General features: G+C 39.9%; 1 protein-coding gene across 1 annotated transcript in view; it reads left to right on the top strand.

Moving 5' to 3' along the window:
* The first annotated feature begins 2,202 nt into the window (after positions 1 to 2,202).
* Positions 2,203 to 24,305, top strand: part of LOC126335456 (nuclear protein localization protein 4 homolog) — a 296,607-nt gene continuing 274,504 nt past the window's right edge. The window contains exons 1-2 of the mRNA XM_049998748.1: positions 2,203 to 2,318; positions 2,704 to 2,784. Coding sequence (XP_049854705.1) covers positions 2,298 to 2,318; positions 2,704 to 2,784 — 102 coding nt within the window. The 5' untranslated portion in view covers positions 2,203 to 2,297. The remainder of the gene's footprint in view (positions 2,319 to 2,703; positions 2,785 to 24,305) is intronic.

Below are 24,305 nucleotides of genomic sequence, written 5' to 3' on the forward strand. Positions count from 1 at the left end.
GGCACCAAGTTTGACTGCAGAAACATGAAGTAAGTTTCACTGATTAGACTTCTGAAAAAAAATCTGAAATTAATTTACTTGGCCAGTCTTTGGCGTTAAAAAATTATTTTAATGGAATCCAAAACTTAATGATTCTCTCAACTACAGGCATTAACTAGAGCCACATTGCTTTTGACAAGAGCCTGATGATTGACATCAACAAGCAACCAGAATAATTTCAGTTGCTCTCTCCTTCTTGTGTATACTGAAAAATATTTAAATATTTTCATGGCGATTATTCAAAGTCGACAGTTGAGCCTCCAGTAGAGCTTGATATCCTACTGTGGAGAATATGGGTAGGGCATCCAATTGCTTCTACATTTTATCCTAGTTATTCTTTAATTTGGTGAAACACATTTCATTGGCCACGTCGATGAAGCCCTCTGAAGTTGGTATTTGTACTGTCTCCACAAAAAAGCGAATAATTTATCTACTGGAATTTGCAGCTGTCTTAAAGTATCTATATAAAACTTTGCAAACGTCTCCAAAGTTTCGTTATTCAGCAAATCAAACTTCAACAGCTCTGTTGGATTCTGTTAGTTTCAGTAAAATATTGAACAACTAAAGGAAACACGTTATCATTCTTGTGGTTCGATGTGTTGGCGCTTATGCAGTAAAATGAAACTTCTTGCAATTATTTTTATGCTTTTTGACATGGACCGTGAGCGAGAATGTTTTTAACAATCGCTGAAGCTGTGGTCCTAGCAGTAGATTGCTTTGTGGTGACTTTGGAGTCAGCAAACACTGCAGCATTCAATTTTACGATATCAGTCAATAGAAATGAAAGACTGAAGATGCTTGATAACTTTGTAACCTGTTGTTAGTTCTGTAGCAGCGTCCAGCATCTCTTCCTGGGAATCTTCTTTAATAAAAAATATAGAAGTAGATGTTGATGTCGATGCTACTGCGGATGTCTTTGTATTATTCTTTGTAGAAATGTGATGCCTCACATCTGCCTTGCCTCCGTGAGTTACTGAGATGAAACAGCTGCAAATTTCACACAACGTTTCCTGAACCATAAGTCTTTTCTTGGCAAAATGCCACTCTTTCTGTGTAAAGAGACACTTTTTGTTTCTATCCTTGGGCATTTTCATCAACTATGATAAAATAAGTTTGTTGAACGGTAAATAGTCGACAACAACACTTTAGTCACTATACATTTCACGCCCTTCATACCCACTGTAAACATTTCCAACATTTGTAACCTGCACTCGTTGTTCGTTTTACGTTTAGAAAGAATCTTCTAATTAGATCGTTATCCATATGGATACTGTGCGATTCTTCCGCATTAAGTTCGTTAAATATTTTCTCGATGATTATGCAACATCTAGAAGGTGCTTGCATCGTCGATACAGGACACGCAACATGCAATTCCATCTGTGAGACGACTTTATCAACATAAACTTGTCGACATAAATAAAAGTAAATGAGGCTGTACTTATATGTTGTGCTAATAGATGGCGTTACTTCAGTACTTCAGCCAAGTTCGCGACAGTATTTTGTAAAACCGGAACAAAACTCCGTCTTGTTGGGATGTCAGGACAACAAGGTCCTTAACGGTGACGGCCCCAACATATCGGGACAGATGACAACCCTAGATCCTCTGCATGGCCACAACTGATATCAGCTGGATGAAAGTCTGTTTTCTTTGAACTTTGTTTGAAGGGTGTCCTTAGGAGACCATTAGAGCGGCAGGGTATTTTATTTTACAATTTAATGATTGTGTTTCTTACTATTGTAACAACTACTAGATACAGAAACGTGGTAGCTTGATTTTGGAAAACTTTCACATTTTGTTTTATTGTTCTAAATTTTTATCAACCTTTGTGCGTCGTTTGTGTAACATTCATTTGATGTTTCAGCAATCGATATAGGATCTACAAGAAATTTTCCCTGACTTTTTTGCATTGTTTTTTTGTGGCTTCCGTAATTTTTGATATATTTGGTTAAAAGTGTACACATATTTATAATAACCAATTTGTATTTGAGATGAAGACAGTAGCTTTCAACTTTTTAAAAGTACCAACTAGATATTAGATTTTTTTTTTAAAATGGAATGAAATTGAATCGATATAGTTAACGCCTACCAGTGCAGGTAGGGGTAAAGTGATGGCATTGCGTCTTTTATTTACGAAGTTCCAAGTGTTTATAAACGTTGTTGTCATGTTTTAGTTTCGGCAAAGATCATAGTTAGGTGACCGTGTGACTGCAACAGAACAGCTGAGCGTAGTTACAAAAGTAGAGAGCAGTGGAGCATTATGTCAAAACATAAAATCATTGTAAGCTTCTTCGAATTCTGAAGGAATAAAACACATAGGAATTAACGTATTTTTCAATCCGATATTACAAAACTGTGTATAAATCTGTCTTATTCTCCCATATTCACTAAAAGCATTGTTGCTTCGTCACTGTTAGGTTATTTTAGCATTTCTCAGTACACTGCAAGGTCCCTATAAAGTTTCTAATTCTGGAATTATTTTATGATTTCATTGTATTTCCAAATTCAAGCATACCACTGCTGCGTAATGTTATAGTATTATTCGCGAGAAATGTGATGAAATGATTTCGTAGTTGAAATGTTTTTGTTTACATATTTAACCTCAGTTAATTTTCATATGCGTATAACTGTAAAAAAATAAAACTGTTTTGTTTCCATCTCGTCAGACCCTTCGTGTTCAGTCGTCGGAAGGAACAAAACGCGTGGAAGTTGAACCAAGTGACTCTATATTACACTTGTTTGAAAAGGTACGTACCGTTCTTTTATCTTTTTTGTTAATAGTTTCATCCATTTTAGAGTTATACTGTCGAGAGTAATGACCTGCAAGACTGGCAAAGGACTGTTACCAAAATAAAATGAAGTGCAAGGTAGCCTGCTTTTGTGGTACACTACTTCTTCTCCAGTGTGTTAACGTTCCAAGTGATTTTAGCATGTTTCGCTGAATGTTTTCACGTATCCGAGAAGATAATAACTCTCATATTTCGCAGCACTTGTGGTTCAAATACTTCCACGTAATCAGCTTAGGTGCCATACATCTCTACATGTGCCGCTGTTGGTTAGGTGTTCGAAAAAATGAACGATGAGTGCCGTATGTGCTGTTTACTGGATTTTCTATTTGTTTATGTTTCGAACATGAAACTGTTTGCCAACAGTAGTGAGTTCGACGGAGCTGATACGTAGCTTTTTCTATTTTAATTTCTTCTCTCGCCGCGTATCTTCCTTTAAATCGCCCTTAACAGCACCAAGTTATTTTTATTACAACCATGACTGACAATCTAGGCACTAGTTCCTTAGATCAGAAACCAGCCCAACGTGAATAATACGTCTTCTAATGTGATATCAGTCTTGTCATCTTTTGGGGAGACATCTATATGATACATAAGATTTAAATGTTGCATTTTAGTTGCAACTACAATTACTTCCTTTATCATGTGGAAACCAAGTCATCATTAATGTAGTATGAAAGTGGTAATTTGTACTGCTGCATGAGTGATTGCAAATTGGTGGTAGATTGGTTTACGTAGTATCATTATTATATTGATCTAGTCAGTCAGTCATTGGGTATGCAGTATGTAATCAATTTTTAACACTTTCTGAACATTATATTGTATGTTTTCATTGCAGTGCATATATGTCACTCTCCCCAAGAGCTTATGGATAAATTCCATGTACAGTCATTAGTTTTTTTTTTCCACTGAATTCTGTAAATTATCCCAGTTAGCTATTTAAAATTACAGTGGAACAGAGTAAAAAGAAAGAGAAAAGTTCTTCATAGTGGATGTTTCCCATGAATTAATATGTTTTTTTACAGGTAGCTTACATCTGCAAAATTAAACAGACTAACTAACTTGAGGATGGGAACGTTAAATTCCTACCTTCTACATGTAATACAAGAGTCATTCTTATGGATGTTGGCTCCATTTCAGTAGAAACAGAAGTATTGTTGGTATTTTTTTCTCTCTATGCAGATATAAAAACAAATTATGAGTAATGCACACATCATCATTCTATTATAATACGATTTCTTCTGTTGTATCACTTTTGAAACAATTTTCATATAAATATCAGTTAAATGTATCAGTTCCTAGTGACTCATGGGTTATACGACATTTCATTTAGGTATAAAAAATTACCACTACTGCACCAAGTCAGATACGTTAGTCCCAGCCAAATTCATTGACAGAGTTACCACAAGTTCTGGAAATCAGGCAATTTCAATCATGTCAGGGAAATATCTAGGAAATTTGAAAAAAAAAGAAAAACACTGGAAAAAACTTATTCTTGTCTTGGCAGATGACATTGTTTGTTTACTGAGATGTCATACATCATTGCTGGCTGGGTGCAGCTGAGATCATGTGCCATTTCCTTATTCACTCATTCTTACTGATTCTCCCCTTCCTACCACTCCCTTCAGTTTACTGCCAATGCTGCCACCACTTCTCACTGCTACCCTAGCAGCTGCTGACAAGAGACTGGGAATTGTGGGGTGTAGTTTGTTTTGATGTGATGTTCAGATGTTGTTGACGCAGTGCCCAGAGCCGGCAGTCGAGTGATTGTGTGAATGTGTGTATGCTCTCATATTCTGACAAAGGCTATGGCTGAAAATGTAGTCGTGAGAATGTGATTGTCTTTTCCATGTGTCTGTCTGTGGCTCAGTGATCATCTTTACAGTGAGCTGCTACCTGTCATCATTAGTATCGATTCTCAGAGAAATGCACAAGTTATCTGTGGCATTGATTGATCACCGCAGTCTCATTTTATCAACATGCTGTCTGTGACACTTTAATAGCTGTCCACACAAGTGGATTCCCACGATGGGCCAGAACTGCAGGCCATTTCTGCGGGTATCTGTAATGGATCCGGCCTTCCCATCTGAAGCCCATTGTTTCCCACTAATCTGTGTCGGATCTAGACTCACCAATCTATAGAGTTGATGTATGCAACTCTTGCCTGCCTTATACACTTTTTTCAAGAAACCTTTTTTCTGAGGTTATTTCTGAAATCAGTGAACATATATTTTAAACCTGTCTTGCAACTCCAAGGAAATGCATATTTTTGTTACCAAATATGTTTTGTTTTATTAAATTAAAATAACAACAGTGGTCTTAATGTAACATATATACCATTAGGCTTGCTTTCTACACCCAGAAACAGTTCATTACAAAAGATGTTGATGTTAGTACTTAAGATTTTTGCTCACATGGGGGAGAAATACAGAAGTCCTTACATTTTTTAGTCAACTTATGTCTTTACTTACCCTGAGCTCTCAAAATTTGTTGGGGGAAAATGCTAAAACTTGTCTAGAAATCAGAGAATTTCACTTGGGGAAACTTGTGGCAACCCTGATTGATCTCCCAACTGCTTTGAGTCACTTCATATCGTAGTCTGGTTGTATGGATTTAGAGTTTCAGTTGGTTTTCTTAATCACAGAAGATTAATACTGGGATAGTGCCGTTAGGAAGATCATACGTGACATGCTCATGTCACAATTGACTTACGGTACATCTACATCTAGTCATATGTTTACAGTAACAGATCACAGTGGGAATTAACACCACCTTAAACCATTCATACTAATTTTGTTTCCTAAATGAAATAAAAGCAAGCGTGAGTTTGTTGCTGCATTGTATTGTAAAATGTAGTTGGTAGTAAAAGATTTGCTGAGTATTGTCCTCTTTCTTAGCTGGGTGGTAACGTGCTCACCTCCCATTCCCGGCTGGGTCGGAGATTTTCTCCGCTTTGGGCCTGGGTTTTGTGTAGTCCTCATCATCATTTCATCCTCATTACCGGTGCACAAGTTGCCCAATGTGGCATCAACTGAAATAAGACTTGCACTTGGCGGCCAAACTTCTCTAGATGGGGCCTCCGGCCAACGATGTCATATGCTCATTTATTTATTTATTTTTCCTGAGTATAGGTGACTTGTGAATGAATATTGTAATGCTTTTCTTGTTAATCATCATAGTGAGCTCTTCCGCAGAAGTACTGCTGTCAACTCCAGTGCTTGGTGTGATGAATGGGAGATGGACCTTTATGTAACTGAGTTTCTCACTACATTGGCTTGTGTGTGTGTGTGTGTGTGTGTGTGTGTGTGTGTGTGTGTGGTTCTCAGGCTTTCCATGAAATAGGCCAATATTGATAAGATGGCAATACGGAAGTGAGAGATTCCACCCGTCTGCTTTGAGCTGTGATGTCATCAAGATGGTGGACACCCAAATTCCCAGTGTATACAATATGGCAACCCCAAAAGTCACTAAATACATCCATGAACTAATATATTTAACCATGTGAAATATTTCACTTCAGCAGTAAAATGAAACTGAGGATGTGGAAAGGAGAGTGTCTTGGGCAAGGACAAGCGAAAAATACAATAAGAATGTCTCAATTCCAAAACAGACATGGACAAAAAATAATATACACAAAATCCTTGAGAGAAAAAAATAGCGAAAAATCTGGACCCAGATATTTAGTTTCACCTATATAACTCAAAGGAAAACAACGATAACAGGCACCTCCCCCTGCCTCCCTCCCTCTCTCTCTCTCTCTCTCTCGCTCTCTCTCTCTCTCTCTCTCTCTCACACACACACTCACACACACACACTCCAAAAAAGCCAGAATAACCATTACTGAAACCCACAGAAAAGATTGCCACATACACTTGTACCTGGTTTCAGAAACACAGACTTTTCTCGGTTTCATAGTTTCTGCACACTGCTGACATTTCACTCACTCCACCAAGCAGCCTTATAACTGGAGAGCTTGATTGTGTCACCATATCGTCGCCCATAGCAGCAACCAGCTGATGACTAGTAATGTTTGTTGAACATCCATAGGTAGTTAAAAACTTTCAAACCATTAACAATTGATAAACTAGCAATTGAAAAACTGAAAATAAATTGATAGCCAATAACCAATGACACCGAAATAACATACTGCTAATGCATGAGTAGCGTGCAGCACTAAGGTCAGTACCGCGCTAACATCACTCTCAAACAGTTTAGAAACAAACACCACAAACTACAGTACGTAGCTGTTTACTCCAACACGCCCTTTGCAACCACAATCAGTTTCTAACATACTGCTCCTCAGTGATGTCACACAACAGTTACATCATGGGTTAAAGCAGGTAGAAGCAATCAGATCCTTCCATTGATCCAATAACATTTCAAAGTGGTGCAAAGGTTGGCAACTTGCTTTAAATGTTCAGAATTGTATAACTCTGCACTTAAAAAAACGTTTTACCCTATTACAGTACCAGTGAGTCACTGTTGGAATCAGCCAACTCATATAAATCACTTGTGCAACTGGTTCTAGAATATTGCTTCAAGAGTGTGGGACCCTTACCAAATAGCACTAAGAGGAGATATTGAACATATACAGAGAAGGACAGCATGAATGGTCACAGGTTTGCACTCACTGTTAGCGCACCACATCTTGTACTTGTCCACCGCAGTTCTTGGGGTCATAGCACCAACTTACAACAGCTGAAGATGGGCATATAAGAGCCTGAAGCCGGTCATGCTTTAAATAAAAGAACCTTACAATTGTAGCAGTATTTTCAACCTCTGAATGGTTGTGGCAGTTGAAATGCTTAAAGAAATGATTTACAATCAAAAGTGATACATTTCTCTTGAAATTACATTAATTGATGTGTAATCATTGCATCAGTTGTCACATAGTCTTCTGCCATCTCCATTCTGCACATACATTTATACTCTGCAAGCCACCTTACGGTGTTTTTCAGGTATCTGATTCATTTCTTCACTTGTGTATTTAATTTGTGAATGGTGCGTGGGAATTACAACTATCGATAAGCCTGTGTAAGCAGTTGAATTTCTCAGATTTTTCCACCACAGCCAGTTCATGAGCTGTATGTGGAAGAAAATAATACGTTTACTGAGTGTTGTGGGAACATACATTCTTGGAACAGTAAACATCTCCACAATGTACAATTCCTGTCTTGTTGCATCTGTGTCTGGAGTTTGATGAGCATTTTTGTGAAGTCTTGTACTTTTTTAATAGAACCCAGGCTGAAACGTGCTGTTTTTCTTATGATCTTCTAAATCAGGCTTAGTTGTTGATGGTCACAAACAGACAGACAAGCTCAGGTATGGATCAAATAAGGGTTGTGTGGGGTACATCTTCAGTTGATCTATACTTTCAGCAGGATTTGATTGATGGTGCCTTTGGTGGTAAGTGTTACGAATTGGGACCCTGTTGATACATAAGGATTTAACAAAGCAGTGGTGGCAACTGTTGCTGTGAAAAGTGATGAAGATGCAAGAAGTGTCAACAACTAGTTTTAGGTAGCAAATTAAGAAATAGCAAGCAGGTGACTTGTTTCCTGAAGATGAATTGAAGCCAGGCTGTAACATCGTGATTTCAGTTCAAACATGGAACATATTCAACTCTGTAACGGTTCACAGTTTAAACCAAGCCCTTGTGTCCTAACCTAGTCATAATTTGGAGGGAGGGGGGGGGCAGCCAAGGAGTAAACCCTGAACAAATTCAGAAACTTTAAATTCCATTGCTTGAAACATGTCAGCTGTTTTCTCTCCACATTACACTGTCCTCCATTTGGCTACACAAAACTGAATGTTGGCAATCTATATGCAGTTGATTGATTTTACCCACCTGTGTTTTTAATAGGTTCTTGGATTAGGTATTGCAACCTACATAATTCCGACATTGAGTGGGTGTTGTACCAATCTTGAGACAGCAGAAATAATAGTAGCAGTAATAAGGCTGTACCATTGAAATGTACATCCGTGCTCTTCACGCTACCTTATGGTATTCAGATTCAGCAGATAGTACTTCTGGTACCACTGTTGTTGTTGTCCCTCTCGTCTCATATTTATCTGTGAAGAGTGGAAAGAGTGATTATCAGTAAACTTCTGTACATATGATCTCTAATGTCTCTGGTTTTCCCACCATACTCATTTTATAATATGTATATGGGAGGAAACTATATGTTCCCTGACTCATCTTGGAATGTATACATTCAAAATTTTAATAGTAAACTTTTCTGTGCTGGCAGCAGTTCTCTTATAGCATCTCCCTCTGGAGTTTGATGAGCACCTCCGTAATGCCCTTACATTCACTAAGGTAAGCAGTCCTTTTGTAAATGTGCTGGATCTTTGGATCTTCTCCATATCTCCATCAATTCTACTAATTGTAGCTTGCAATGGTCCCAGGCAAATAGGAGTACGCTAGAATCATTTAAGCAAGTATTTTATGAGCCACCTCTTTCGTGGATGAATTACTTACATTTTCTTATGTCTCTTCTGAATGGTCTCACTTTGGAACCTGATTTTTCTATTGCTAGTTATATGTTGTTCCACTTAAGGTCACCCTGGGTGTTGCTCTTAGATATCTTAAGGTTGTTGTTGCTTTCAGTGGCTTGTCACTACTGGTGTAATCAAACAGAATGTTAACGAACCTTTCAATCTATTTATGTACAATGGTGAACATGTATTTATGTTGAGAGTGTCCCACCACCAAGCATCAGTCCTCTGGTAATCTTACTGCAATTCACTACATTTTTCTGGCTTTGCAAATTTCCTGTACAGAACAGCATGTTTACAAACATTCTCACAGTTTCCAACACTACCCACATGTATTTATGTTGAGAGTGTCCCACCACCAAGCATCAGTCCTCTGGTGATCTCACTGCAATTCACTACATTTTTCTGGCTTTGCAAATTTCCTGTAGAGAACAGCATGTTTACAAACATTCTCACAGTTTCCAACACTACCCACTTAGTCGTTTATTCATATTGTAAACAGTAAGGGCACTATACCACTCTCTTGCGATATTCTGAGAGTTACTCTCATATCTGTCAGGCCTATAATTGTATGCATGTGTCCAAGAACCTTTTTTGAAAGTGACAATGATCCGTGCTTTTTTTCTAATCATTTGGTACCCTTCCATGCTCCAGTGATCGACACTAAATTGCATCTAGAAGAGGAACTACTTCTTTTACTTAATCATATAGGTATCTTTCCTCAGTCAGATGATATTAGTTGATGTTCTGTTCTCTGATCACATATTTCAATATCTGCCATTTTGGTATTTCTGCAATGATTGAAAGTAGGAACCTTCCTGTGATGTTTATTAGTGAAATAAACTTTAAAGTATTTCTCATCATCTGTCTGTCATCTTCTGTTACAGTGCTAATGTGGCCACTAAGTTACTGGATAGATTCACTGACCAAAGTTTCTTAAGATTTTTCATAAGATCAATCAATAAAATTTTACTTTTGAAATCAGAGAATACTGTTCACATTCTTATTCTACAAGCTGATTAATTTTGGCTTTAGTTGTCTTTTGTTTATCAATGAACATGAACTTCATTGAAACCCATAATGAAGCTCTATTTATTGTCATAGCAGTTTTCCATTGTGGTTATTGAACTGCAGTTGGTCTTTCTCATCCATCACAATCTTACACAACACCTAGATGTCCAAGGTATTCTGTACAGTTCATTTAGACTTGAGCCATTTGTGCTCTACATATCTGTCCCCATGAGTGAATTCTTTATACTACACAGACTCTCTGTAATTTGTTTCCTGTCACATTCCGTAAGTAAAATTATTTTCGAACCTTTCTTAACTTCCCCGTTAACACTTTCAGTCATTGAGTCTATAGTAGCCTTGTGGTCACTGACTCCCTCCTCAGCATTATTTGATTCCATGTTTCATTTTATTAATTTATATTGACCTTACTAATTTGCTCTCTAGTTATCTGCTCAAAGTGCTTTACAAAAAGATGTCCAGAATCCCTGTCACTGGCACCAGATTCCACTAGACTTTCCCTTTCCATTATCGCAAAATGAAGTCTCCCTCTATTGCAGTAGTGTGATTAGCAGACATATCTACAACATTCTCCAGTTCTGTCTGAAGTTTTGTGCCATGGAGCTCATAAAATATGGTCCATAAAAACATCTGATAATTACGTTTGAACCACATTTGATTCTTATCTTCACCCATCCTATTTCTCATTTGGTGTCTGTAATAATGTAACTACATTTTAACAGATTTTTACAGGCAATACATATATAACCATCATTGGCATCCAGCCTGTCCTTGAAATATACATTGCAGTCGGAATTTAAGATTTCACTGTTTTTCAGTTCCAGTGTCAGCCCACTCTTTCATTCCCAGAATTATGTGGTCATTATTGCTTTTGGTAGGCAAGACTATTTCTGACAGCTTAATGCGGATTCTACAGTAATTAATTAATAACAGATTGACATTTACTTCTTCTGAACTGCAAAGAAGAAGGTTTCCTCTGTGATTTAACATGCCTTATCTGCAGAGTAGGTGAAGTCTGTCGAATAAATGTTTTCTTGGATGAAACACATTTTCCTAAGGATTCTTCCAATGAGTGTCACCAATGCTTCCAGTTTTCCTTCAACTGGTTTTATGTTGTTCCATTTCATCTGTTATACTACTATATAAAGACAAGTAATTGTTTAACGTTGTTATCAAGTCTTGACAAGTTCTTGTCCATTTTATTTCAGATTTTTAAACAATGCTCTAACAAATGTGCAGAAAGGCTTCACAGTTTTAATATACATGGTGTATAAATATCTATGTACTATACACAAGGGAAATGTTAACGAAAGTCTCGGAAAGTTCTTCACCAATTTAACTCAAATTTTTACTTGATACTGTAATAAACATTTGGATGGGCATAGGCTACACATGATATATAATGGGTGTTCATTTTAACCGAAGACATTGAAATATCTTGAAAACTACACAGTGGATAAAAATATTATAATTCGAATTTGTTTCCCTCAGAGAGGGACATTCAAAGATACTGCACTCAAACCACCACCGCACCCCGTACAACTTAGAAATATTCAATAGTAACCTCTGTTTTTTAAATTGCAGATTACAATTATACAGCAAAATCTATATATGTTTCATGTAAAGCATTTTCTTAGTTTAGCCACAGATGGTGTTGTAATCAGAGGGATAGAAATGGGTACCCAATTGTAATTTACAACATGCTACTCAATTGCCCCTGAATATCCAGTGGCACATGGGAACCCACCTCCATACTGCAAGGGTAGGACAGACCTTTCAATTGGAAACACCAATTAACAACATTGTGTTTCTCCGATATATCAATCTGGGGCCTACTCGGCAGGCTACCATGGCTGGTTGGCTAGTTTGTGGGATTGAAGGGACTAGACTACAAGGGCCATCGGTCCTGCTACCGTGGCCATGTAGCGAACTACGACGTATCGTAACAGGCAGTACACTGCTACTAGAGCTCATATATCATGCAGACATAGAACAGATAGCGGCTCTAAATATTATAGTGCTTGCGCAATATTTATTGCCTGCACACATAACTATCATTTGAAGAACAGATGCGCAAGTTGATAATAAATGTTGCAACCACAGAAGAAAAAACTGTAATGATCCTGGTTTATGAAGAATGTAGGAGAAATGACGACGTGGCTGTTGCCTTGAAAAAGCGCTCTGTCATTCGTTCTTTTACAAAGTTGCGAATATCTATGTCTTATGGGAGCGTACAGATTGGCAAAAGGAAATGAAGCAAACATGTTACAGGAAAAACTAATGAAATAGCAGTAGTGCATCACAACCTGAGGATAAGTGTGTGACAATTAATTAGTGATTCCGGTATTTTCATAGGTAGTATTGTCACAACAATGCATCGTCGTATGTATCATCCATACCGTGTGTCACTGCATCAAGAACTTCATGGCGCTGATTTCCATACCAGATAGTGTTTTGTGAATTGGCATGTCAGTGAATGCAAATGACCCCCACATTCTTTGCTGAGGTACTATTTTCTGATGAGTCTGCATTCACACACTATGGTACTGTTAACCGGTGTAACATGCGTTACTGGAGTGTAGACTATCCCCACTGGTTACGGCAAGTTGACCATCACCGTCCTTTGGTGGTTAGTGGAAGAAACTCATTGGTCCATATTTTATCAATGGCAAATTGAATGGACATAAACATAAAATGTTTTCGGAACAGGAACTAATGCCACTACTGCATGGCACATTGAATGGACATAACTATGAAATGTTTTTGGAATAGGAACTAATGCCACTACTGCAGAATGTTGCCCCGGACTTTCTGCAGCAAATGTGGTTTCAGCATGGTTTGCCAGTGCATTATGCAATCAAAGCACAGGAAGTACCAAATCATGTTTAGATTGGACAGTGGATTTGAAGAGGTGGCTGTATTAATTGGCCCACTAGGTTGTTGAATTTGATGTCGCTAGATTTCTTTCTGTGCGGATATTTAAAAGATAACCGTGCCAGCAAGTGCCAATAGGCCATGAAGACATGGTTGACTGCATCACGAACACCTGTGCTGACATTCCTACAGATATGCTTGTGCCCTGTGAACAGTCCTTTGAAAAGCAGATCACTAAGTGCATTGAAGTTGGTGGTACTATTTTGAACACTTATTCTAATTTGAAAAGTAGAGTAGCTTTTGCCTTGTGCCACAATCATGGCCACAGTGGTGCATCAAGTAGTCCCCTGTTCAGTATGTTGGAGGAATACAATTTTGTGAATGGGTGAATAGGGTTTCCAATTAGAAGTTATGAAACACTGTTATATTCAAGGGTCGTTGAGTAGCATGTAATAAATTTCAGATTGAGTACCCATTTCTGTTCATCCAATTACAGTGGCATCAGTGCCGAAATGAAGAAAATTGCAATGAAAAACAGGTATTCCCACTGAAGATTTCAGTTTGCTCCTTGCAACCATACACGGGGCGGGGTGGCAGGTTGAGTGAGGTATCATTGGACGTTCAGTTTTCGAGATGTTTCTATATCTCAAGTTAAAATGAACACTTTGTATAATACATGAAGGGGAAATATTGTTACCAAATGCATCGAAAAGTTCTTCATTGCTTTACTACAGAATCTTACGTGATACTCTATTAAACATTTGGATGGGCATAGGCTATACGTTTTTTTTAATATATGTTTAGCATGGTTCTCAAAAACTTCTTGATCGATTTCATTCAAATTTTTGCACAATACTCTAATGTTATCACCAGAAATCTTGAAACAACAATGAACAGGTTTTCTGTTAAAACTGACTGCGAGAAAGAAGTTGCTATGCTGTGAAAATATGCAGTATCATTTTCTTTCTGGCAGTCAGGTTAAGCTACAATACCATGGGATTTAAACCAACAATGTGCTGTTTTGTTTTCTCCACTGCAGTCGGTTTTAACAGGAGAGTTGTATTTAAGGCTTATCAGCTTGTGATTAGAATACTGCTGCAGCATATGAATCATCAGAAAGTTTGTATCTTATCCATTTGCAGGTTAAAACTATGCAAAACACTGACAATGAAGCTACTGTTCTCATAAATCCAGCAACAGGAGAGAGGACACTCATACCCCATATACCAGTGATCCCAACTGATTTACCCATTCATTTTAAGTGACTTCAGTGCCCAGTCAGGGATTCATTGGCAATAACAATAAAGAAGGCACAAGATCAGAGAGGGGGGGGGGGGTGACATAGAGAGTGGGGAAGGAGGAGATGAACAGAGAGAGTTAATAGGAGATGGTGAAGAGAGATGGACAGAGAGAGGATGTATGTACAAGAGAGAGAGAGGGGGGGGGGGGGAGGATATGGACAAAGAGATGGGGTCAGAGGAGATGGAGAGGGGAGAAAAGGAGATGTGTGTGTGTGTACCGATAGAATAAACAGGAAGTGCAGGATTCCATACTCTTTTGATACGTAGGTCATTGTTTTTCGCAGTTCAAGAAATGAAAGTTGCTAATTTTTCTGTGAGTACCATAAAAGAAAAAGTCACTAACTTCAGAGCTATTATACCAGAAAGTTGAAACTGATCTCATTGTAAGGATCTTGGTTTAACTTTAATATGAGAACTAACACAACAATGTTGGATTTTATGATTGATTTTAGGGAAAAAATGTATTTTGGAATAGCTCAAAAACACATTTTCTTTCTAAAAAATGTGGTGGTTTTTATTTATGTGTGTGTGAACAATAGTTTAAACTCCAAGATGGAGAAATAACGAGTTATTGAAATTTAAAATTAAGAACATAATATTACATAAAAGAAGTAACATCCTTGAACAACAAACTGTGAAATCAGTACTTTCCTCCAAAAATCTGTTATTAAGAAATCAGTTACTAAGAATTGAATTAAATAAAAATAAATAAAAAAGCTGCACAATACAAACTTTTGAACTATGATACTTGGTATCTTACTTGTATTACATCTTTCAGTAGATTTTTTTTAAAGTGATGATTATAATATCTTACCCAAGGTCAGTATATGTACTCTTCCAGTAGGCATCCTGAACTCAATCTTTTGTAGGATATACTCAGTTAGCGCATCTAAGATTTCAGGTTTTAAATAAGGACAAAATATGAAGAAGTGAGTCTCTTTGGAAGAAAAATATTAAATTTAAGTTTCCTAAATTGTAGATTAAAAATGGAAAGTCCAGGTTGTAATATGAACAGTGTTATAAAAATGATAGATGACTACTCACCATAAAGATGACTCTTTAATTTGCAGACGGGCACAATGAAAAGAGTGTTTACGCATTGCTCTTTGAGCCAAAGCCTTCTTTGGAAAAGAAAACTCTCACAAACATTCATACAAGAAGCACACTTTATGCACACATGATTGCTGTTGCTGGCTGCCCTGACCAGAAAGCAACTGTCATGTTGAACAAAGCAAGCAATCCGAAATGAAAGGGGGAGATACAGCAGTGTGCTGGTGGGGTGAGTGCCATCTGGTGGAGCATTTGCAGGGTGCCCAAAGACGATAGAGTTGCTACCAGTGCCTCCATCTTGACCTTTGAGTGTGAGTCATTACCTGAAAAGGTTAAGGTGATGGTGTACCAATTTGATGTCAAACTCTACTCAGATAATGAAGTACAAGACCCTGGACAGGCTGTCGTACTGTGAGGCTAAACTCAAATATTAAAGACTAAACCCTGTTCCCATACTATCTTCGAACTGCCTGGTACTCCAAAAGGACCAGAAAATTATGGAGTACAAGACCCTGGACAGGCTGTCTTACCGCAAGGCTAAACTCAAATATGAAAGATTAGATCCTGTTCCCATGCTATCTTCCTACGCTGCCAACACAACGGCGTTGCCATCGATGATGCCGTTACACCCATCATCTAAGGATACTCCAGTGTGCCCTCAGGGCTGCCCATCTTCCTCCTCCCTTCAGTTGGCTGGGGGCACGTCTTCTTCTGTTGCTCCCAAAGCTTCTCCTTTAGAAGCAGTGCCCACTAAAATGCCATGGACATTGGTCCCCTTTCCTCAGCCAGAGAAGCAAACGCCTCCTCTGGCTTCTCTTGAGTGGAAGGGGTCCCTTGGAACTCTTACCTTCCACAGTGCCCCCCCCCCCCCCTCCCCCCCGAAGCTCTCCCAGTAAGCCCCTAAGGAGCGGCGAGAGGGCAAAACTTCAAAGAAGTAGTCCACTAAGAAACTGGAGCCTCCAGTGCCCTCCACAACAGCACTCCCCCACAGCTCTGCATCCGAGGATGAGATGGAGATTCTGGCGTCCCCTGAGGAACTAGATCTCGCTAACACCTCAGATGCAATGGTACTGGATGCCAACGCTCAACCAGTGGCGTCAGGTGATTCTGAGGCCTAATTTGCCTCCTTGGTCACTCCATGCCACCCCAGACGACAGAAAGCATCATTCTCCAGTGGGACTGCAGTGGTTTTTTCTCCCATCTGGGTGAGTTACATCAACTTCTAAGCAGTGCGTGTGCTTTTTGCATTGTCCTTCAGGAGACCTGGTTTCCCGCAATGTGGACCCCACCCTTCATGGCTATCAGGGGTACTACAAAAACCGCCCTGCCTGTGACAGACTGTCAGGTGGAGTATGCACCTTACCTCTGTATGTAGTGAACCTGTGACCCTTCAAACACCTTTAGAAGCTGTGACTGTCAGGGCGGGGACAAAGCAGGAAATTACCACCTGTAACATCTACTTCCATCCAGATGGTGAAGCACCACCCCTTGTTTTGGCTGCACTCATTTTGCAATTCCCCCCACCTTTTCTCCTTCTGGGTGATTTTAATGCCCATAACACTTTGTGGGGTGGAGCCAAGGTTACTGGCCATGGCAAAGATGTTGAAGACCTACTAACGCAACTCGACCTTTGCCTCCGAAATACAGGTGTGCCCACACATTTCTGTGTGGCACATGGCACATATTTGGCCATTGATCTCTTGTTTCGTAGTCCTGGCCTTCTTCCATCTGTCCACTGGAGAGCACATGACGACTTGTGTGGTAGTGACCACTTTCCACTCTTCCTGTCCTTACCCCAGTGTGCCTCCTCTCGACACTTGCCCAGGTGGGTTCTTCCCAAGGCTGACTGGGACATTTTCACATCCGCTACCAACACTGAGTGCATGCCACCATCGATGAAGTGATCCATGTTGTCACCAATACCATTGTTGCTGCAGCTTAATCATAAATCCCTTGTTCTTCCAGTTGCCCCCGGCAGAAGTCAGTGCCTTGGTGGTCGCCGTACATTGCTGCGGCCATTAGAGGCCATAGGCTGGCCCTCCAACATCATAAGCGCCACCCCTCCCTGGAGAGCCTTATTGCCTTCAAACAGCTCCGTACCCAGGTTCATGGGCCCCCAATCACAGGTTTCAGTTTTCAGCTGCCAAATTTGTGTCGTGCATTTTGTCGTCATCGTACCACCCATCCCCATCCAGAACTTTACCTCGATGACCAGCTACTAGATGTAGTGGAGACTTACCGCTGTTAGGGACTGGTCTTTGACACCCACGTAAGTTGACTTCCCCATCTTTGTCAGCTTAAGGACAAGTGCCGGCAGCACCTTAAACTTATTCGATGCCTGAGCCACATAAACTGGGGTACTGATCGTTCTACACTGCCGCAGCTGTACCAAGCCTCGTACAGTTCCATATTGACTATGGGAGTGTTGTGTATGGTTCAGCAGCACCCTCTACACAGTGTGTGCTGGACCCTATCCACCACTGTGGAGTTCGGCTTTCGTCAGGAGCCTTCCGATCGAACTCCGTGAACAGCCTCCTTTTGGAAGCTGGCTTTCCTCCTTTGCAGCTCCGGCGGCAACTATTCCTCGCAAATTATACTACCCACATACACAGTTTGCCTCGCCATCCAAATTACTGTCTCCTTTTCCCCGATGTGGCAATCCATCTCCCGCAATGGTGGAACTGGGAATCCCTTCGCCATCCGTGCCCGGTCTCTTCTTCATCAACTCAACTCTTTCCCCTTACCACCTTTCCTGTAGGCCCACTTCTGTACACCTCCATGATCCATACCTCGGCCATACCTCAGCCATAGCTTCGGCTGGATCTATTGCAAGGCCCCAAAGGCTCAGTCCCCACTGAGGCCCTCCGCAGCAATTTCTCTCTTTTCTCAGTGAGTTTGAGGGCTCAGAAATAATCTTCACAGATGGATCACTTGTCAGCAGTCTTTTTGGCTTCGCTTACACTCACGTTGGCCATACTGAACAATGCCCCTTGTTGGATGGCTGCAAAGTTGGTTGCCATCTATCACGCTCTTGATCATATCCGCTCCTGCTCCAGTGAGTCCTTCATCATTTGTAGTGACTCCTTAAGCAGCCTTCAAGCTCTTGACCAGTGCGTCCGTAGACATCATTTGGTGCTGTTAATCCAGGAGTCTCTTTATGCCCTCTGCAACAGTGGATGCTCTTTGACCTTTATTTGGACCCCAGGACATGTCATGATACCGGGCAATGAACTAGCTCACCACCTGGCCAAACAGGCCACCAGTAAACCATCTCTGGAGATTGGCCTGCCGGAGACCGATTTGTGATCGGTCTTCTGCCGCAAAGTTTTCATGGGATATCGAATGGCACAGCCTGAGCACACCAAATAAACTCCGTGCAATGATGGAGACAACAAATGTGTGGCGGACATCCATGCGGGCCACTTTCAGGGAATCTGTTGTCCTTTGCTGGCTCCACATTGACCATACTTGGCTAACACATGGTTACCTCCTTCGTTGTGAGAACCTACCTTGGTGTCGCTGTAGCTCCCATATGACTGTCGTCAACATCTTGCTGGACTGCCCAACTGTAGCTGCTTGCGGCAGACTTTTGAACTTCCCAGAACCCTACCTTCAATGTTGGGCAACAATGCCTCAACAGAAGATTTAGATTTATGTTTTATTCTTGGGGGAGAGGGGGGGGGGGGGGGTGTTATCGTACCATCTAAGGGTGGGCATTTGGCCTTCTCTCCGAGGCCTCCACCCTCCCTCCATTTTAACTCTCTGTCACTCTTTCTTTGCATTTGTTTGTCTTGGTGTTCATATTTTCTTTACATGTGTTCATCTCACCTTGTTGTCTTTTTGGATGGACATTTTAGTGTTTTGCAGAGTGGTTGGCTCATCCTCTTTTATTTTTGTGATCAGCTAGCCCAGACCATCTGCTCTATGGTTATAATACCTTCTTCTACTTTTCCTTGTGGTGTATGTTTTCCCTGTTTTTTGTTCATTCCATTCATTTTCTTTTTATGTGTGGTTCCCTATTCCTTTTCCCCCTTTTGTTTTCCCAAATGTACTTTGGGTATTGTTTTACCTTGAGCCTTGTTTGCATCAGAAAAAAGGGACTGATGACCCTATAGTTTGGTGCCTTTATACCCCAAACCAGCCAACAATCCACACCTCTGTCGGCTCCATCTCTGTCCACATTAAACCCACCGACCACCAACAGTACCTGCATTTTGACAGCTTTTCTCTTTTCGACACCAAAAAACTGCTCTATACAACCTGGCCAATCAGGCACGGTGTATCTGCAGTGACAAGAACTCCCTTGCCAGTATGCTGAAGATCTCACAAAGAGCTTCACAGACAGGCACTCTGCCCCAGATCTAGTGTGTAAACAGATTTCCTGTGCAATATCACCACACACTCTCAATCCTCCCACCACCTCCAAGAACCAGCTACAAAGGAGTGCTCCCACCACCCAATGCCTCCTTGGACTGTGCCCTGAAATGAGAGACATCCTAACCTAAGATCTTTCCTGCCCCACCTAAAGTGGTGTCCTGTCATCAAGCCAACCTCCACAGCATCCTAGTCCATCCCTGTGCCATTCCCCATCTCAGCCCCAGGTGCAAGAAGTGCCTAATCGAATCACCCAGCACTTCCTTTTCCAGTCCTGTCAGAGAGCTGTTGTACCCCATTAGAGGCCGGACCCCTGTGAAAGTAGCCATGTCATACACCATCTCTGCTGCAATCAGTGCACAGGTTGTTATATTAGTATGAATACCAACCAGCTGTCCACCAAGATGAATAGCCACCATTAAACTATGGCCTTGGCCCTCACGACCACCTTGTGGCATAACATGCAGCTCAACATAATGTGCTTGATTTGAATGGCTGCTTCAAATCCCAAACCATCTGGATCCTCCATCCACTACCAGCTTTTCTGAATGAACTGCACAGATGGGAGTTATTCTTACAAAACATTATCAACTCCCACAATTATCCTGTCCTCAAGAAATGGTAACCTACTATTCTCACACCCTCCACGCAATATTTCTGGTCCATTTTTTTCTGTCAACTCCTCACAATTTATTTCCCCCCTCCCTTTCTGCCAGTGCACCCACCAGTCTTTTCCATACTCTGGTGCTCACCTTTTCTGTCTTCTCCCCCCCCCCCCCCCCCCTTCCTTCCCCACAGCACTCATCTCTCCATCCCACTCCAGATTGCTGCTTTCAGTTAATGCGACAGTTGCATTCTGGCCGGAGATAGTGATCACGTATGTGTGAGGTGTGGTTGCTTGAGTGAATGTGTGTATGTTTTCTGTTCTTTCCTGCAGAAGATTTTGGCTGAAAGCTCAGTATGTAAGTCTTTTTGTTGTGCCACACCTGCAACTGACTGCGTCATTTTCACAGAGAGTAGCAATCTATCTTTTTCATAGTACTGTTAAATTGATTATTCTTTTCACTACCATTGACTTTATAAATTGGCACTGTTGGTTAAGGCAACAGTAACCAAGCTAGCTCCAATGGCACTTAACTCTGTCAAGAAGTGGGTTGTTCAGAAATGGTTTGCATGCTTGATTTGCCATTCAGGGAGTATGGCTTAATCCAAGGCTGGAAGTTGGACATTGGTATGTGAGAGAGTAATTGGTATGTGAGAGAGTAATTTGAGTCACTTAGGTGACTGGATTTCTGAATCTGTATAGTAACTGCACTTCATACCTCTGTTGTAAATAATTTGAAGTAGACACCAGGAATGGCTCCTTGACAGTATCATTCAGCTGCTTGAGTTTTCTGATTTCATTTTCAGATTGCCTTCTTAAACTTGCTTTAGTAGGACATCTTTAGACAGTACCCACCAAGTCCATTGGAAGCACTCGTAATGAGGCAAAATAGTGACATTGTGTATCAGTATTGTAGTCAGCCTTGTAATGGCTCCTCTCAAGAATTTTTCAATCTTTTTATATTGTATACCTCTGCCTTCATAAAAGTAGATCATCTTTTTTTATCTTGGACTATTTTTTGTTTGATTCTGACTGTATCTGTGACTGGAAAACATTAAATGCCATTATCTTGTTTTCTTAGCAGTCAAAAACAAAGGCATAATGTAGACAATTGGATCCCGTAGTTTCCTCATTGCAATACACAACAAAAGGATGCAGCATTGCTTTTTTTCCTGGTGGTCTATTGGTAGGACTGAATTTAATCTTGAGATTAATATTCATTTTTTCTGAAAAAAGCGAGAGAGATGTTTTTCAGATTTTGAAAAAACAAACTTTTTTTTGCAAGTTTATGTTAGTTTCACATTAGTATTATGATGCTTATCAAGAGCTTTAAAATGACTAGTCATTTCTATACAATAGTTTTGGTGGGTGTTATATTCAATTGTATTTCCCAAAATGTTTGGAAAAGTTTTTTATATTTTTAAACTCAAAAACAAAAGAATGGCATTCCCAAAAACTGTTAGAATTTGCAGTGTTCATTAACTGTGTTGTTATTGTCAAATATTAAAAAGTTAGAGAAAGCTGAACACAAAGATCCAAAATTGATGAAAGTAGTTGATTTGATATGGACTTACTCTCCTCAGTATTTTATATATGTTCCTGTGTTTTATTTTTTAAAACTTATTTCATTATTTCTATTAGTTGTAAGGAGCCATGCTCTTTTTTTTCTCATATAGGCTAGTATTTTCACTGTTTGTAGACCATCATTGTGCATTTTTCATTTTTTCTGCATATTATACGAAAAGATTACCTTTGTTATGTCAGTTCCAATGCATATTTGTGAAGATTTGTGATGTACAATTTGTCAACAGAGATCTCAATAAGCCAATTACTGTGTTGAGGCACAAGCTTATTGAAATTTTCTCACTTAATTGGCATTTCTGTAATTGTAAGTTTTGTTGATTGTAGTTATACTGTGCTCCTCAAATTAATTTGAGGCTGCTAGTAGCAAGTTCATTCTTTGGTGGATTCTGTGTGGTCTCAAAAGCCAGTTGTATTGTTCATTTCTTATAATCAAGAGCAAATGCAAGAAGTCATATCAGCATTTTTATGTTTGCTAATATAATGCACTGAAAGTTCTGGTTGAAAATTAAGAATTATTTAGGAATAAAAGATATGACTCTCCAAAAGGCAGAAGCACTGTGTCATCGATAGGCACACAAACAGAAGTTACGGATCTTAGTTAGTTTTTGGAATGCACTTCCTTTCTCTAGCTGAAGGAAAAAACCATGCACATGAACACACACACACACGTTCACTCATATCCACACACCTGGCCCATGGTGAGTGTGCTGGGCTGAGTTGGGACTGTGGAGTGGGGTGGGGTGAGGGATGGATGCAGAAGTACGGGAAGCAGGGAGGAGGCATGCAAATAGAGGGGGTGGGTGGCAGAGGCTGGGCACACAATGTCATGTGTTTTAATGATTATAAAGAATCTGCCTCGATTGCAAATAGAAACCGGATGTTGACCTAGGTTTCGGCGCGGATAACCATGCCTTCTTTGGAACACACTGAAACTACAAACTGTCTAAAGAGGCATGGTCCAACATTTATACAGAACACCCAGAAGGGCAAAAGACTCACATAAAGTGGAAAATAAATGGTACGTTTGTACCATGTCAATAGCTGTACTTAGCTCAAATGTCAGAAGCATGCTTCCTCACCCCAACCAATGTTCGGTGGGCCGCGGGCACTCAGGTAAACTGAAGTGGCGCCGCCAGCTACGCTGTGAGAATGTCAGAAAGGAACGTGCATGCGCAAATTGAGAAATCGTCTTCTTCCATGTGATTCGCATAAAATGTGTTACGAAAGTGATCGGATGACCGAGTCAAAGGTGCAGGAAGTTAATGCATGTTTATTTATAATGTCCTAGCTTGAGGACAATTTATAGAACTATAGAACGTGGATAGTCTGCAACTATATATGTGGGATAGCAAATTCCACGGACAGTCAAAATGCATGCACACAGGACAGACAAAATACCATCAGCTAGAAGCAGGCTAAAAATACGGGGCATGAATAAGCCATTTTTGAATTACTTGGGGTTTGTGATAGTATTTCATGACTACGCTTGGATAAGTGTGTAAAGTTACTGCGTTAAATTCTAAGCACTATTGACCAGAAAAGGGTCAAATTAGTATGACAGCCTTAATGTAATTGTATGAAAGGACGTACAATGTCACCTTCATTGCCCTTAATATCTGATGACCAACAGAGGTCATTTTGAATAGTGCTATCAGATATGTACCAAAATTGTGTAAAAAGAACCTAAATTGTGTAAAAAGAACCTAAAGCTAAACTAGTTTCTTAAAATCAGGTACTTGAGGTACGGAACCATGAAGCTTAATCAAGTGAGGTCTGTGAATGCATATAGCGTGGAACAGACAAACTACCTTTATGTTCTAATAGTTGTTGACGTGAAAGGTCAAATAATGTAATGGGCTTAATATACATGAGTGAAAGTACGTACAATGCCGCTTCCATTGCTCTTATTATCTATTGACCGACAGAAGACAAAATGATTAGTGCTATCAGGTGTTATCAGAATGGTATACAAAGTTATGTGTATAGGCATGAAGAGACGTACGACGTCACTTCAACATTTTTTTAAAAAAGGTTAAGGATTTATTTCCTAATTTTAGGCCAGAGCTTGGACTTGGAATGAATAGAACTAAAAACATCCTTGCATCACCATATTCAACTTGAATAATTATAACTGAGTGGGAATGACTATTTGGACCATATTAGAAATA

This window comes from Schistocerca gregaria, chromosome 2, assembly GCF_023897955.1.
Source record: "Schistocerca gregaria isolate iqSchGreg1 chromosome 2, iqSchGreg1.2, whole genome shotgun sequence".
Classification (NCBI taxonomy): Eukaryota; Metazoa; Arthropoda; class Insecta; order Orthoptera; family Acrididae; genus Schistocerca; species Schistocerca gregaria.